The 13,473-nt window shown below is 55.7% G+C and overlaps 1 protein-coding gene across 2 annotated transcripts in view; it reads left to right on the top strand.

Moving 5' to 3' along the window:
- CTTN (cortactin) overlaps nt 1-6,338 on the top strand; it is a 32,648-nt gene extending 26,310 nt beyond the window's left edge. For both annotated transcript variants that reach the window (XM_082626241.1, XM_082626240.1), the window contains 4 exons: nt 1,647-1,736; nt 3,582-3,723; nt 4,537-4,608; nt 5,060-6,338. In XM_082626241.1, coding sequence (XP_082482367.1) covers nt 1,647-1,736; nt 3,582-3,723; nt 4,537-4,608; nt 5,060-5,196 — 441 coding nt within the window. In that variant the 3' untranslated portion in view covers nt 5,197-6,338. The remainder of the gene's footprint in view (nt 1-1,646; nt 1,737-3,581; nt 3,724-4,536; nt 4,609-5,059) is intronic.
- The last annotated feature ends 7,135 nt before the right edge of the window (nt 6,339-13,473 follow it).

Below are 13,473 nucleotides of genomic sequence, written 5' to 3'. Positions count from 1 at the left end.
TTAGGCGCTTGTAAGTTTTTCTTTGTTGCAGACACACACACATGCACACTAGGAGGCATTTTTTCCGATAACTTGGTCTCGTTTTCACGTAACGCCTTCCTCGTTTTATGGCTCGGAGTTGGACCCCTGCAGTCTGAAAGCTGCAGAAGGGTTGGAGGGCTTGAGAAGAAGGAGGCTCTCGGTCGCCGTTGTCCAGCCCCTCTGCCTTTGAGGTTCTCTCGCCGTCCCTTCCGCCGTGTTGTCCCTCGCTGTGTCCAGCCCCTGCCAGCCTCTCCCCGCCCGCCTGTCCCCTGAGTGACTCCCATCGATGGGCACGGTACCGCTCGCGCCAGAGCCCTCTGGGTTGTGAGGCGCTCTCCTGGGGCAGGACACGGCCCGCACGTGGCCGAGTGCTCCCTCTGGCAGGCGGGGCGGCCACACTTGCTCGACCCACACATTCCCGGGAGCAAGGGTGCCCCCGAGAAGGAACGTCTCTGTTCGCCAGATCGGGGTGTGGCGGGGTGGAGGGGGGCTGTCACGGGTCCTCGTGCCGCTGCATGGTGGGCGGCAGGCCCGGGTCTCCAGAAGCCCACGCTCAGCCTGGCCTAGGCCCGGCCCCTTCGGGGAATCATGCTGCCTCGGGGATTTAACTCGTGGGCGAGCTGCCAGCGCCGTGAGGACTCGTGACCCTCCTGCTGGTGCGGGTCAGGCAAAGCCACACTGGGGTCCAGAGCTGCGTGGTCTCCGGAGGGGTTGGTTTCCACAGGGCAGCGCCGCTGACGCGCGTTAGGCTGATGGCTGTCGTGTCCCTGGGGGAGCGACTTCCCTCCCCAGGCCGTCAGGTTCCTGATCGGTGGCGTGGAGAAAGTCCACCTCACAGGCACTGGTTTCCCGGGGCCGCGCGCCATGGCTTAGGACGGCGCACGGTTACCACCTCAGAGGCTGGAGGCCGGAAGGCCTGGGAGGGGTGACGGGGCTGCTTCCTTCTGGAGGCCGCAGAGGGGGATCGCATCCTTGCCTTTTTCAGCTTCTAGAGCCCGCCCCCCACCTCTCAAACCCGCCCCCGCCTTGGCTTGTGGCCCCTTCCAAGCTCTGCTTTCACTGTTTGTCTCCCGCTTGTAAGGACCTGTGATGACACCGGGCCCACCCGGGTAATCCAGGGTCACCTCCTGTCTCGGGTCCTTACCTTGGTCACGGCTGCAGCCTCTTGCCCTTTAAGGTCATACATTCACAGGACCTTGGGGGTTGGGACGTCAGCATCTGTCCACCGCTGTCCATCCTCTGGCCTCCCCAAGATTCACGTCCGTGCTATGTGCAAAATCCCTTCACTCCGTTAGAAGGTCCCCGGCGGTCTCAATCCGTTACAGCATCAGCTCGGAGCCCAGGTGGCAGCGTCCGGATCAGGTGTGCGGGGGGCACTGCCGCCTCCGGCTGGTTCCGTCAGCCCTGGGGGCAGGACTTTGTGGGCCACCGGGGCCGTGTCTTGAGAAGACTTGACCGCGTGACCTTGGCTGCAGAGCAGACGCGCCCTGGACATCTCTGGCGCCCCACCTCTGCTCCGTGTTGCCTCTCCTTCCTCCGGCAGCGGCAGCGAGCGCGCTTCACGCTCGGGCGCGACCGCGGGGAGGCCTGGTGACGCACTGACTGCCGCTGTCTCTGCATTCCAGGAGCAAGCCCGGGCCCAGAAGCCCACGCCCCCCGCGTCGCCCACGCCCCAGCTGGCCCAGGAGAGGCCGCCTTCGAGCCCCGTCTACGAGGTTGGTGCTTTTATCCACTTTGCCCGTGAGTCCCTGACGCCCCGGAGACACCCTTCCCAGCTCAGCGCCCCGTGGGCGGGGTCCCTCCCTGCGCTGCCCGGTGCCCGGAGGGCAGCCCTCCTGAGCGCGGGGCCTCTCGCCGCCTCGGCTTCCCCGCCGGCCTTCTCACCCGCCCGCGGGCCCCACTGCACTCTCCTGAGTCAGCCTCCAAGGGTCAGCCGGTGCGGGTCTTTCCCTCACCCACTCCCTGCTGCCCTCGACTGGGACCACACTCCCTTCCAGGACCCTCGTCCCCGCCCGGCCGCCGCCCCTCGGCTCCCCTCCCCTGGCCTCTCCCGAGACTCTGTCCTCGGCCCTTCCTCCTCAGTCTTCAGCCCCCGGGACCTGCTTCTTTGACCCCTGGGTCACCGAGCCACCTGCCCCCCTCCCCATGGCCGGGTCTCCACAGGCTCTGCGGGCCCCCCTCCCAGAGCAGCTCGGCCCCTGCCATCCTCAGCCGGCCCAGCCCGAGTCCCCTGTGTCCCGCTGTCCCTTTCACTCACTTGTCTTCCCTCACCTGGACGTCACCACTTAGAGCTCACTGAGTCACAAGGGACTGAAACTGGCTCAGCTCGGCTGAGGCCTAAAGGGGCTGAGGGTGCGGGAGCACCGTGGGTGGGCCTGGGCCTCGGGGTGCTCCGTAGGCTCACCCCTCTGCCTGGCGGGTGTGATAGGTATGGCGGGTGCGGTCCTAGAGTCTGTAATCCCGTGGACAGGGGCCCCTGTGCACCCGCGCATCGGGGCCCGCTGCTGGGCCCGTCGCTAGCAGTTGGTCCTTTGAGAAGGCTAGAATGACACGTTGTCCTGGGGGGGCAGGGAGCCCTGCCCAACCACGTGACGGGAGGGGTGGGCGTGGGCGGAGGGGCTGCTGCCGGAAGATAGGAGGTTAGGGCGTTGCTGGTGGCCGTGTGCAGTGTCCCTGCAGTGACCTGCTCGGGGTGACCCCCTGACCGCTGAGTGGCTCCGCGCGACCCCGCAACACCGTGTGGCCCCTCACCCTCCAATCTGTTCCCCTCGCCTCCACGGGCAATTGCCAGTAGGAGTCCGTCACTCCCTTGTTGAGCCCTGGAGTGGCGCCCGGTGCCCGGCCCAGGTGGAGCCCCGCCCTGTGGCCTCTGGAGTAGCGCTCCCGGCCTGCCGCACCCCTCTGTCACCCTCTGTGGGAAGCCGAGGCCTGACCACCGGCTCTCCCTGGGGCTCTTCGTGTGCGTCTGCCTTTCCTGACCCACGAGGGTGCCCTTAGGTGGACCCTGGTCGGAAACGCTGGTTGAAGTCGCTGTTGGTGGTGGATGTTGGGACCTGGGGTCGCGGCTCAGGTGGCTGTCAACAGCGTACTCTTGATGCCCTCTTGCGTGGGACTGGTTGGTCACCCCCTTGACTCACCTCCACGGAGGGTTCGGTGAGGATGGACCCGCCACCCGCGGGCCCACCTGCCCTTAGCTCGTGGGGTGGGGCGATGCCGCGGAGCTGCCGGCAGAGGCCCGGGAGGGCTGGGACCCAAAGAGGAAACGGGCCAGACCTGCCCCAGGAAAGTGGGGCTCTCGCAGCCGTCAGGTCTTTGGCGACGGCAGGACTCAGGGTGTTGGGGGTGTGAGGACAGGCTTGTGAGGAGGAACCTGGCCCTCAGCACTGCGGGACCCTTTAGGACCCAGGCGTCTGCGGGGTGTGAGCAGGTGATGCCTCCCCATCCCTGTGTCTGTCTCGTCTCAGCCGGGGCTGAGAGTGGTCTGCGTGTCTCTCTTGGCCGTGTGGCCATGGTCGTGACCCGGCACGGGCCACAGGAACCGTCTCCTTGACTCTCCCCAGGCCGCGGCTCCGATCCAGGCCGAACCGAGCTACACCAGTGAGCCTGAGCCGGTGTATAGCACGGAGACCACCGAGTACCAGGAGGCCTATGCCCCGGAGGCCGTCTACGAAAGCACGGAGGCCCCGGGCCACTACCAAGCAGGTACATGGGTCTCCTGCATCCGCCCCCCTCTGCTTCTGTTCCCCTGCTGGCCGACCTGCCGCACCTCTGCCGTGCTTGCGGGGCTCCTGTCCTCCTGCGGGCCCCGGACCCCGGACCCCAGGGGGCTTGGCCTGGCCTCCCGGGGGGTTCCAGGAGATCCCTGCTTGTGCTGAGGGCGCTGAGAGGGGTGGGTGTGGAGGAAGGGGCTTCTGCTGCTGTTGTATCAGAGTAGAAGCTCGTGAGGTCTTCCAGGAAGCCAGAGTATGTTGAGGTCTCTGAAGAGGGAGATTTCTGCACACTCTGAAAATCTTACAGATGGATGAACACTCAAATTGGTCTTTGATTTCTAGAGATGAGGTTTCCTTTAATGTGTTTGGACAGATGTAACACAAGCCCGTTCTCCCACTTGGAGTGACATGAAAATCAGTATCAGAATCCGCACCAGGGCAGGGCTCTCACCTTCCCTGAGCACAGCGTGAGGTGTGATCGGCCGTCTCCTGCTTGCCGTTCATTTGTTCATGATACGACCTTTCCTAAAAATAGTGCTCAGTCTTTAAAATGTAAAAAGTGATATCCTGAAAACTGTCAGTGCCTCTATCGAGATCATCACACGCGATTCGCTCCTTGGAGCCGGGTCCTCCCCTTGGGAGAAGGTGCCCGACGGCCCACGGCGCATCCGCCCGATTCTCGCTCGGCACCCCTGCAGCGTCCTCTCCTGACTGGCTCCTCCACCCGGAGCTGAGAAAGGGGCGTCTGACGGGAGTGAGCGTGGAGCTCTGCTTCCCTCTCAGGCCCTGTTCTGGTTTATTCTAGAGGAGGGCGCCTACGGGGACTATGAGAACGACCTTGGGATCACAGCCGTCGCCCTCTACGACTACCAGGCTGGTGAGACACCGCCCCGAGGGCCCCAAGTGGTGGGGGCGGGGCTTCCGGTGGTTCATCTCTTCAAAGTCTGGCTCTCAGAGCGTTATTTACAATTTTTAAAAAGAATTTATTTTGGAACAATTTCAAGGTTATAGAAAAGTTGCAGATACAGTGCAAGGAATTCCTGTATCTACCTCAACCACACTTCATCTGCTCTGGGTTAGGGTTTTGTTCGAAGGGCTCTCTGCCCTGTCTCTGTGTCCGCCCCTGTGCGTGCAAAGCCACCTTCACAGAGTAGGGGAGACAGCGAACACTCCACCCCCAAGGAGCCTCCACCCCCAGGACCCTGCACCCCCATGGAGCCTTGGTGGGAGGCCGCCAGCTCGAGGGGCTGCTGGAGGGTTTTCCTCCGGTGGCTGAGCAGGGAACGCTGAGTGTGACCGCTGCCCTCTCTCTGTGCCCTTCTCCCTAGCGGGCGATGACGAGATCTCCTTCGACCCCGACGACATCATCACCAACATCGAGATGATTGACGATGGCTGGTGGCGTGGGCTGTGCAAGGGCAGGTACGGGCTCTTCCCCGCCAACTACGTGGAGCTGCGGCAGTAGGTAGCTGGCCACGCCCTCGCCGTAGCTGGCCACGCCCTCGCCGTCTGTGGCCACGCCTGCCTTCTGGTGTTTTCTTCAGGGTGCCGAGGGGAGTATGCATACTGCTTTTATATTTAATACTTTTGCTGATGCTTTTGAAAGTGTTTACGCCACAGAACTTGCTAATATATTGTAATCATGCTCCTTGGAGGACTCGGTGATTGTTTTTATGCATTTAAGTTTTTTTTTGTTTGTTTTTTGTTTTTTTTGCCAAATCAACTGTTGCCTGGAGCCACTTCGGGGACCTTTGGTCCTGTGTGCGTGTTGTCCCTGCCCACCTCTCGCCCTCCGCTCCAACGAGGTGGGGGCAGGAGTCCCTGCCCAGGGTTTTGGAGGAAGAGGGAGGGCCTAATAGGAAGTTAGAATTGCGGGCAATCGCTAAGTACGGGAGCTGCCCGCTCAGTCGGAGAAGCCTCTCGCGCTGTGAAATCCCAGTCTTTGCTGGGTTTCAGCAAAGACCCCCCCTTTCTCCGCGGCTCCCTCCTCGTCCTCGTTCTCTTGCCTCCCCCCGATGCCCGGCCTCCAGGAGGGCTGCTGGGCCCCTGCCCCCACCCCGCCCCCCCGCAGTGTCACCAGTCCCTTAAAGACTGTCCCTCCCGCTGTCCCCAGCCCCGGGCAGCTGGCCTGTGTCCGCCCCGTGGGGAAACAGCTGCTGCTGGGGGAAGGCAGGTCCCTTCCCCGTGGTGAACCGCAGAAACGCTTCCCATCAAGGAGGCTGTGATGTTTTTGCCAAAATACCATGTTAAGTGACAGCAAAATCTGATGGATCGACTTGGCTGAGAATGTGAGGTGAACAGGAGGGAGTGCTGTGGCCCGAGACGCTGCCATGGCCGCTGCGGGGAGCCCATCCCCCGGGAGAGACCGCGAGGCCCGCCAGCTCCCGCACGTGGTCGGGGCAGCGTCCTCCCGGTGACCACGTGGAAATGTCTCTGGTGTTGGGACGCCAGTGACCGTGAGGTACACGTTTTCTTTCCTGAAGTGCATTTGCTTTACCACGATTAGGTCGGGTTTTATATGCAATTCTTGTATCTGAATTTCTGTAGCACACCTCATAGGTATGATTTTTTTAAATTAAGTATTCAAAATAAACTTTTTTTGATCCACTTGCTGCTGATTCAGTCTGCATTTGGTCGCTTCATTCTACAGTGGGGGATGGCTTTGCTGTCACCACCCAGCGAGGTAAAGCCTTGTATTTATCAGCTCTGGGCCAACTAGCTTCCCTTTTGAAGAGGCACGCTCCTTAAAAGGTATTTTTTAGGAGATGAAATGTTTTAACTCTTGAATTATCAATCATTTGTGCAAGGATTCCAAGCAAGACGGAAAATGCTGTGTTTAAAACTCATTTCTGAATTACAGTTTTCAAAATACATTGTGAGGTGACTGCAGTGTAGCCAAAGGTATCATTTTCCTCTGGGGCGCAGCAGTCCGTGTCCAGGAGACAGTGGCACTGAGCGGAAGATGGGCAGGCTTGGGTGGCGGGGGGAGAGGGGTCGCAGCTGCCAGGTCAGCTGAGAAGCCCCGGAGGTCGTGGGCGGCAGCAGAGAAGTGTCAGGACTGACACGTCCAGGCCGCCCTGCTCAGTGGTGGTCCGCTCCCAGTTGTGTAGGTTCCTGCTTTGGAGCCTCCGACGGTGAGGGGTGGGGCGTGCTGCATACTAACCCGGCTCCCCGGTTTCCAAGGCGGTAGGCAGGGCTCCCCTTGCAGGCGGCTTGTCTGGCGGAACGAGAGCTTCGAAGCTTCTGGAAGATGTGCTCTCCCCAGCCCCCTCTTGAGGGCCTTGGCCTGGTGGGCTGCCTATACCCTCAGGCGGGTGTGGTGGTGACCTTTTGCTTTCAAGCTAAGACTGGAGGACTGTTACAGTGGCGCTCTCTGAATACTCAGGAATTTGGAAGTCGGCCCTGGCTGCCCCCCATCGTGTTCCTGACTCCCCGGGTCTGGTGGGAGCTGACCTGGGTTACCTGGGAGCTGGGAGCCTGAGTTCCTGGGCTCATTTCCTTCCCACCAGACCCCCCTGTGGAACCTTCTCGTGGTGCTGAGTTGCCCCATTGAGCCCCTTCAAGCCTGGAGGTAGCACCATTGCCCCCTGGACACTCGTGCTGCCCTTTGGCCAGCTCTGCTCGCGGGACCCAAACCTGAGAGGCCCCCTCCCCCCACGGCAATGGGTGGGGTCCGATGGGAGGCCCCAGTGCTGGGAGTCGGGCCGCTCTGCCTGCAGCCGCCTGTGGGGGACGCTGCTCCTGAAGCAACGGGACAGGGAGGCTTCCCCACGATGGGGTGAGGGCAGAACGGGACAAAGGCAGGGGCAGGAAGGCCCCAGCATCTGCCCAGCCCGTCTCCGCCTGTGACCACCTCTTGGCCGTGTCTGCGTGACATGTCTGTGTGTGTCCTGCTGACCGCAGAGCCTGGCGGGCAGGTGGGGCCTCTCGGGAAAGGATGCCCTGTTCTGATGCTCTACGCCCTGGACGTGCCGCGTAGAGCGTGCACCTGCTTGACTTTACGCTCTGATTTCTTCATCTGAAAAAGGGATTAAAAATGGCGTCCTCTTTCCTCCCAGACAGGGGCTTCAGGACTCATTCTCCATACTTGAATTTGGAGTGTTTTGCCAGGATACACCTTAAGGATCTGATGGGTAGAGTGTATGCATCTTACCAGTAAGACATAACAATACGTTTTAGAAATTTGTTTTTCCTGAAACATTAGGAGACCCTAATCTTATTCTCTCAGACCCAGGTTTTAAATTCTGTTTTGTCTTTTTTTTTCTCCCAATATTCCTTTGGATATTTCTTCTGACCTGTCTGTTCTACCCTGGGAAGACAAACTCTGCATCTGTGATTGTGAAAATGACAAATGGAAGGGAACGTAAGCAAATAGAAATAGGTTGGCTGAGAAGCTTCTTTTTTCCTACCCACTATCAGAGTTATAATATTGCTCTTTCAGTGATGCTCAAAACCACCTGGGACAGTTGAGTTGTCATTTGTGAGCTGTAGAGATTTCCCACTAACATCTGCCATCTCTAGATTAATGTCAATATTTTCTCTGTTGATCAAACCTCCTATTCGAAACGGAAACACCGGGCTTCCCTTGTGGCGCAGTGGTTTAGAATCCGCCTGCCAATGCAGGGGACACGGGTTTGAGCCGTAGTCTGGGAAGATCCCACATGCTGTGGAGTAGCTAAGCCTGTGCACCATAACTCCTGAGCCTGCATGCCGCAACTACTGAAGCCTGCAGGCCTAGAGCCCGTGCTCCAAGAGAAGCCACCGCAATGAGAAGCCCACGCGCTCACCACGACTAAAGAAAGCCCGTGTGCAGCAACAAAGACCCAACGCAGCGAAAAATAAATAAATAAAATAAATAACTTTAAAAAAAAAGAAATGGAAACACCACCTCCCGAGTGGGCTGTGTGAGGAGATGTGTGTGAATGTTTTCTGTAGGCCTGATAATAACCCTCGAGTGGACAGAATAGTGATCTCCCAAAGGTGTTCAGGTGCCAGTCCTGGGAGCCTGTGACTGTGTCACCCTACATGGCAAAGGGCAAGTAAGGTCTCTAATCAGCTGGCCTTGGTTTGGGGTTATCTGATGGGTGCCATGTAATCCCAAGGGTCCTTAAGAGTGGAGGAGGGAGACAGAAGGGGTATCAGAGTGATGGCCTGTAAAAGGACTCGACCTACCGGTGCTGGCTTGGGAGGTGGAGGGAGGGGCCACGAGCCAAGGACTGGGGGCGCCTCTAGAAGCTGGAAAAGGCAAGGGAACAGGTTCATCCTGGGAACCTCCTGCAGCCAGGAGCCCCACCCTCACCTTGGTCTTAGCCCAGAGAGACCCCCGCTGGATGCTGACCTATGGAACTGTAGGGTAATAGACTTCTGTTGTTCTGGGCCAGTAGGTGTGGGGTCATTTGTGACAGCTGCCACGGGGAGCTAATCTCCCATCCTTAGGCTGTTTTTGAAGAGCAGTGTCCCTATTTTCCCTCTCCTCCCCCCCGAGGCCGATATCAGGTTGCCAGAAGGCGCTGGATCGATGATCTGCAGCTGATGTAGCGACTGAACGAGTGACCCAAGCTGCCGTGGTGTGAGTGTTGAGAAGTGGCTTCAAATCAAATTCGTTCCCCTCGGCCAGTGTTCCTCGTAGGTGAGGCCCTGATCCCATGCCCATTCACAGCCAGTCCCCATTCCCCTGTTTCTCCTTTCTATAGTCTGGAATACGGGTGTGATGGCTGGCGTTCTGCCAGCTGTTTTGGACTATGAGGCACTTTGAAGGTCCCCTCTGAAGATGGCGGAGCAGAAACAGAGCTTGGGTTCATGATGACGTCATGGAGCTGCCACACTAGTCTTGCCTGCTTCAGTCCTTTTTTTTTTTTTTTTTTTTTAATGAGGCAGAGAAACTAAAAGAATGATGCCCACCATCCAGTTCTACAAGGATTAAATCATTAGTCACTGCAGCTGCTGATGGACAGTGCACCCTGAGAGGGATTCAGGACAAAGAACAGGACGAGGCTCTCTGTACTTTGGAAAGACAGGCCCCTTAGATATCGCAGAAGAATTGTAATGAACCCAGATTCTTGCATCTTCCCATACACAGAAAATACACACACACACACACACACACATCATTAACTGAGATGGATACCTGTTGCTCGTGACTAGCAGTGACCTTTTGTTTTTTTAAAAATGTTTTTTGGCTGCACCACGTGGCGTGAGGGATCTTAGTTCCCCTACCAGGGATCGAACCTGGGCCCCTGGCAGTGAAAGTTCTGGGTCCTAACCACTGGACCGCCAGGGAAGTCCCAACAGTGACCTTTTATTGAGAGGTATGCTTGGCTGCGCGTGTTCTGTAGCTGGCCATATACAGACTGGCCCCTCCCCCTTCCTCTCAGAGCAGATCGTCAGAGCTATCTGAGAGGTGGTCTCCAGTTCAGGTTCAGTAAGAACCTGAGTGAAACTCAACTCACAGCTCAGGTGTCTGTGTGTGTGTGTGTGTGTGTGTTTTAACTTGATAAAGCTTATTCTATTTAAACCATTGTTATTTTCAGTATCCGTTGTAAGTGCAAACACAATTCCCAGTTGATTCACTGGGTCAATGAGGAGGAAATTTCCCTGTAAATAGGTTTGCTGTAGCTAACACAAGAGAGCGTGTTTCTTCGTATTTTTGCCAAATATGAGTATTGTAAAAATTTAAATCTCTGACAATCTAGTAAGTGAAAACATATTTTTTTGTTGTTGCTTGTGTTTAATTTTACTTCCAGTGAATGGCTCCCTTTTTTCTTCCTTTTCTCCTTTGTTTGCTTCCTTTCTTAAAAATACACAAATGATTCTCTACAAGCTCATGGGAAATTCAAACAAGGACTTTCAATTCTGGAAATATTTGGGACTGGACATTATGAAAACCTTCTTGCCATAAAATACCAAGAGTGTTAGATAAATTTTAACAAGCATCTTGTTAATGCAGAGTCCAGCCTGTAAGAAGGTAAAGAACATCTTGAGGGGTGAAACAGAAGAGGGAGCAGGCACACAGAACAGAAAGCTAGCCCTGACATCCCAATTACCACGAGGTCATCGATGCCTCAGTACCTGCACCTAGGCCCTAGGGGGGTTGCCAGGCACATGCGGCAGGAGATGAGGCTTTAGGTCCAGCAAGGTGTGCTGCTGGAACAGAGGACGTGAGTAGAGCTTGGGTCCGTAAGGGGACATTGCCTCAAGGAGAGGGTGGCAGCGGCGTTTGTGAAAATCTTCCCACTGGCAAAGAGAGATACTGACATCACTTGTTTGTCTAGTCCTCATTTCTGGGTGGGGGAAGAGGTTGTGTGGTATTTGGTGGAGATTTTGCCTAAAGGAGATTAATGACTGTTGGAAGAAGCTGGAAAGGGCAAGCTTGGGCAGGATCCTGTAAGGGGCGTGGCTGGAATAGAGAAGGGGAGGAGGTTTAGCAAGACATTTCCTCAAACTGACCACTAGATGGTGCCAAGAACTCCATACAGCTTGGTTGCCCTCTCTGAGCAAAGCAGTGATTTGTTTCCCACTATAGTTGTCCCGCAGTATCCCGGGGAGGGGGGAGGGTGCTTCCGGGACCCCCACGGACACCAAAATCTGTGGATGCCCCAGTCCCTTATGTAAAGTGGCGTAGTATTTGCAAATAATCCATGCACATTCTCCCATATACTTTAAATCTCTGTAGATTACATATAATACCTAATACAATGTCAATACTATGAAGATAGTTGCTGGGTGCATGGAAAATTCAAGCTTTGCATTTTGGAACTTTCTGGAACTTTTCCCCCCACATACTTTCAATCTGTGGCTGGTTGAATCTGAGGATACAGAACCCATGAATATGGAAGGCTGACTGACTATATATTCTTGCCTTTTTGCATAAGAATTGGTGACGTAGAGATAAAAGACAGCCTCAATAAATCCATAGAAAGCAGACTAGTGATTGCTGGGGGCTGGGGGACGACGAGGAGTGGGGAGTGACTGCTAACGGGCATGGGGTTTCCTTTTGGGGTGATGAAGATTTTTTTTAAATTTTTAATTTATTTATTTTTGGCTGCACTGGGTCTTCGTTGCTGCATGCAGGCTTTCTCTTGTTGTGGTGAGCAGGGGCTACTCTTTGTTGCGGTGTGAGGGCTTCTCATTGCAGTGGCTTCTCGTTGTGGAGCACGGGCTCTAGGCGCACGGGCTTCAGCAGCTGTGGCTCGAAGGCTCTAGAGCGCAGGCTCAGTAGTTGTGGCGCATGGGCTTAGTTGCTCCGCGGCATGTGGGATCTTCCCAGACCAGGGCTCAAACCCATGTCCCCTGCATTGGCAGGCGGATTCTTAACCACTGTGCTACCAGGGAAGCCCGAAAAGCATTGTTTTTAAAACAACAACAACAAAAAAGGGAACTACTCTATAAGATGGATCAACAAGTGAATGGATAAATAAATTTTGATATGTGCATATAATAAAATACTACTCAACTGTGACCACAAATGATTTAGAGATGCATCTGTCATCTTAGATGAATCTCAAAAGTCATATTGGAACAGCTGCAGAGTTCATGAATGCCAATAATCAGGATACTATCACTGATGATGGCAGCAGACACAACTGCGTGGTGAATGAATAAATCTTTCTTTATAAGGACTACGGGTTTATCATGCATGAAGTAGAGACCAATTACATAAGGCTTTAAAATGTGCACAATAATACTACATATTGTTTATGGACACATACACAAGCAATAAACATAAACATCCATAGAAATTATAAACGCCAAGCTCAGGGCAGTGGTTACCTCTGGGTGGGAGCAAAGGAGGTAGACTCTGGAGGGAGGGTGCAAGGGGCTTGGACACCAAACACCACAGCTACCTGTGGTGTTTGGTGTCTCCATTTGGGTGGGGACCTGGGTGCTCCTTTTTCCCCATCCTTTTGGTGTGTCCAATAATAATTTTAAAAAGAGCAAGACTAGTACCCAGCAGTGTGTAGAGTGAGATATATTTGGGGTTTTTAAATGATTCATACGCATATGCTTGCAGATGTATGCACCCGGCCAGGAAAGAATCACAAGGAATCTTTAATAGGCTTTGGGGTGGGGTGCCAAGTCTGGGGAGCCCAGTGGGGCAGGGAGACATGCCTTTTCCTGATTTGAGTTTTATACCACATGTATTTTTACCTCCTGGTTAAATAAATAGTTCAGCCTGTGTGTGGTTATTCCCTTTTGCATTGCCAAAGAATTTCCCATGCAGGACCTCATCTGCCCCCACGAAGGTCCTGGGGCCGCAGGGATTGTCAGCCCATATTTCAGATGGAAACACTGAGAAGCCCAGAGGTTGCTTGGTTCATTGGTGGTTGGTGCAGGTAGGAACCGGGCGGCTGGTTCCCAGATGAGGAGGTCCCACCCTGGAGAGTAAACCATGGTTTGGGGGGTCACCCAGGGCAAAACCACTGGCCCCTCTGCTCAGGAGGATGGAGGCGGCCTCTGGGTGTTCGGTGTGGCCGGATGGGCTGCCCTCAGAGGTGTCCCCATGCAGGCTCTGCAAACTGCAGGGCCACGGCCCCTGGGAGAGTGGGGGGGGGCATGCACTCAGTGCCACACAGCCCAATAGGACACTGTGGCACTTCAGCTGTACCCCGACGCTGCACAGCTGGAGGGTTACGGGTAAGTTTATTCTTCAGGGAAGAATCTCTCACCGCTATTACCACGAAGAGCTGGGGACACTGCAACCCTGTAACAAGGCTTGGGGGAAGGGAAAGCAATATAGTGCAAG

This window comes from Mesoplodon mirus, assembly GCF_964341445.2.
Source record: "Mesoplodon mirus genome assembly, chromosome: 7".
Taxonomy (NCBI): Eukaryota; Metazoa; Chordata; class Mammalia; order Artiodactyla; family Ziphiidae; genus Mesoplodon; species Mesoplodon mirus.
This window is presented reverse-complemented; position numbering and strand designations above follow the sequence as displayed.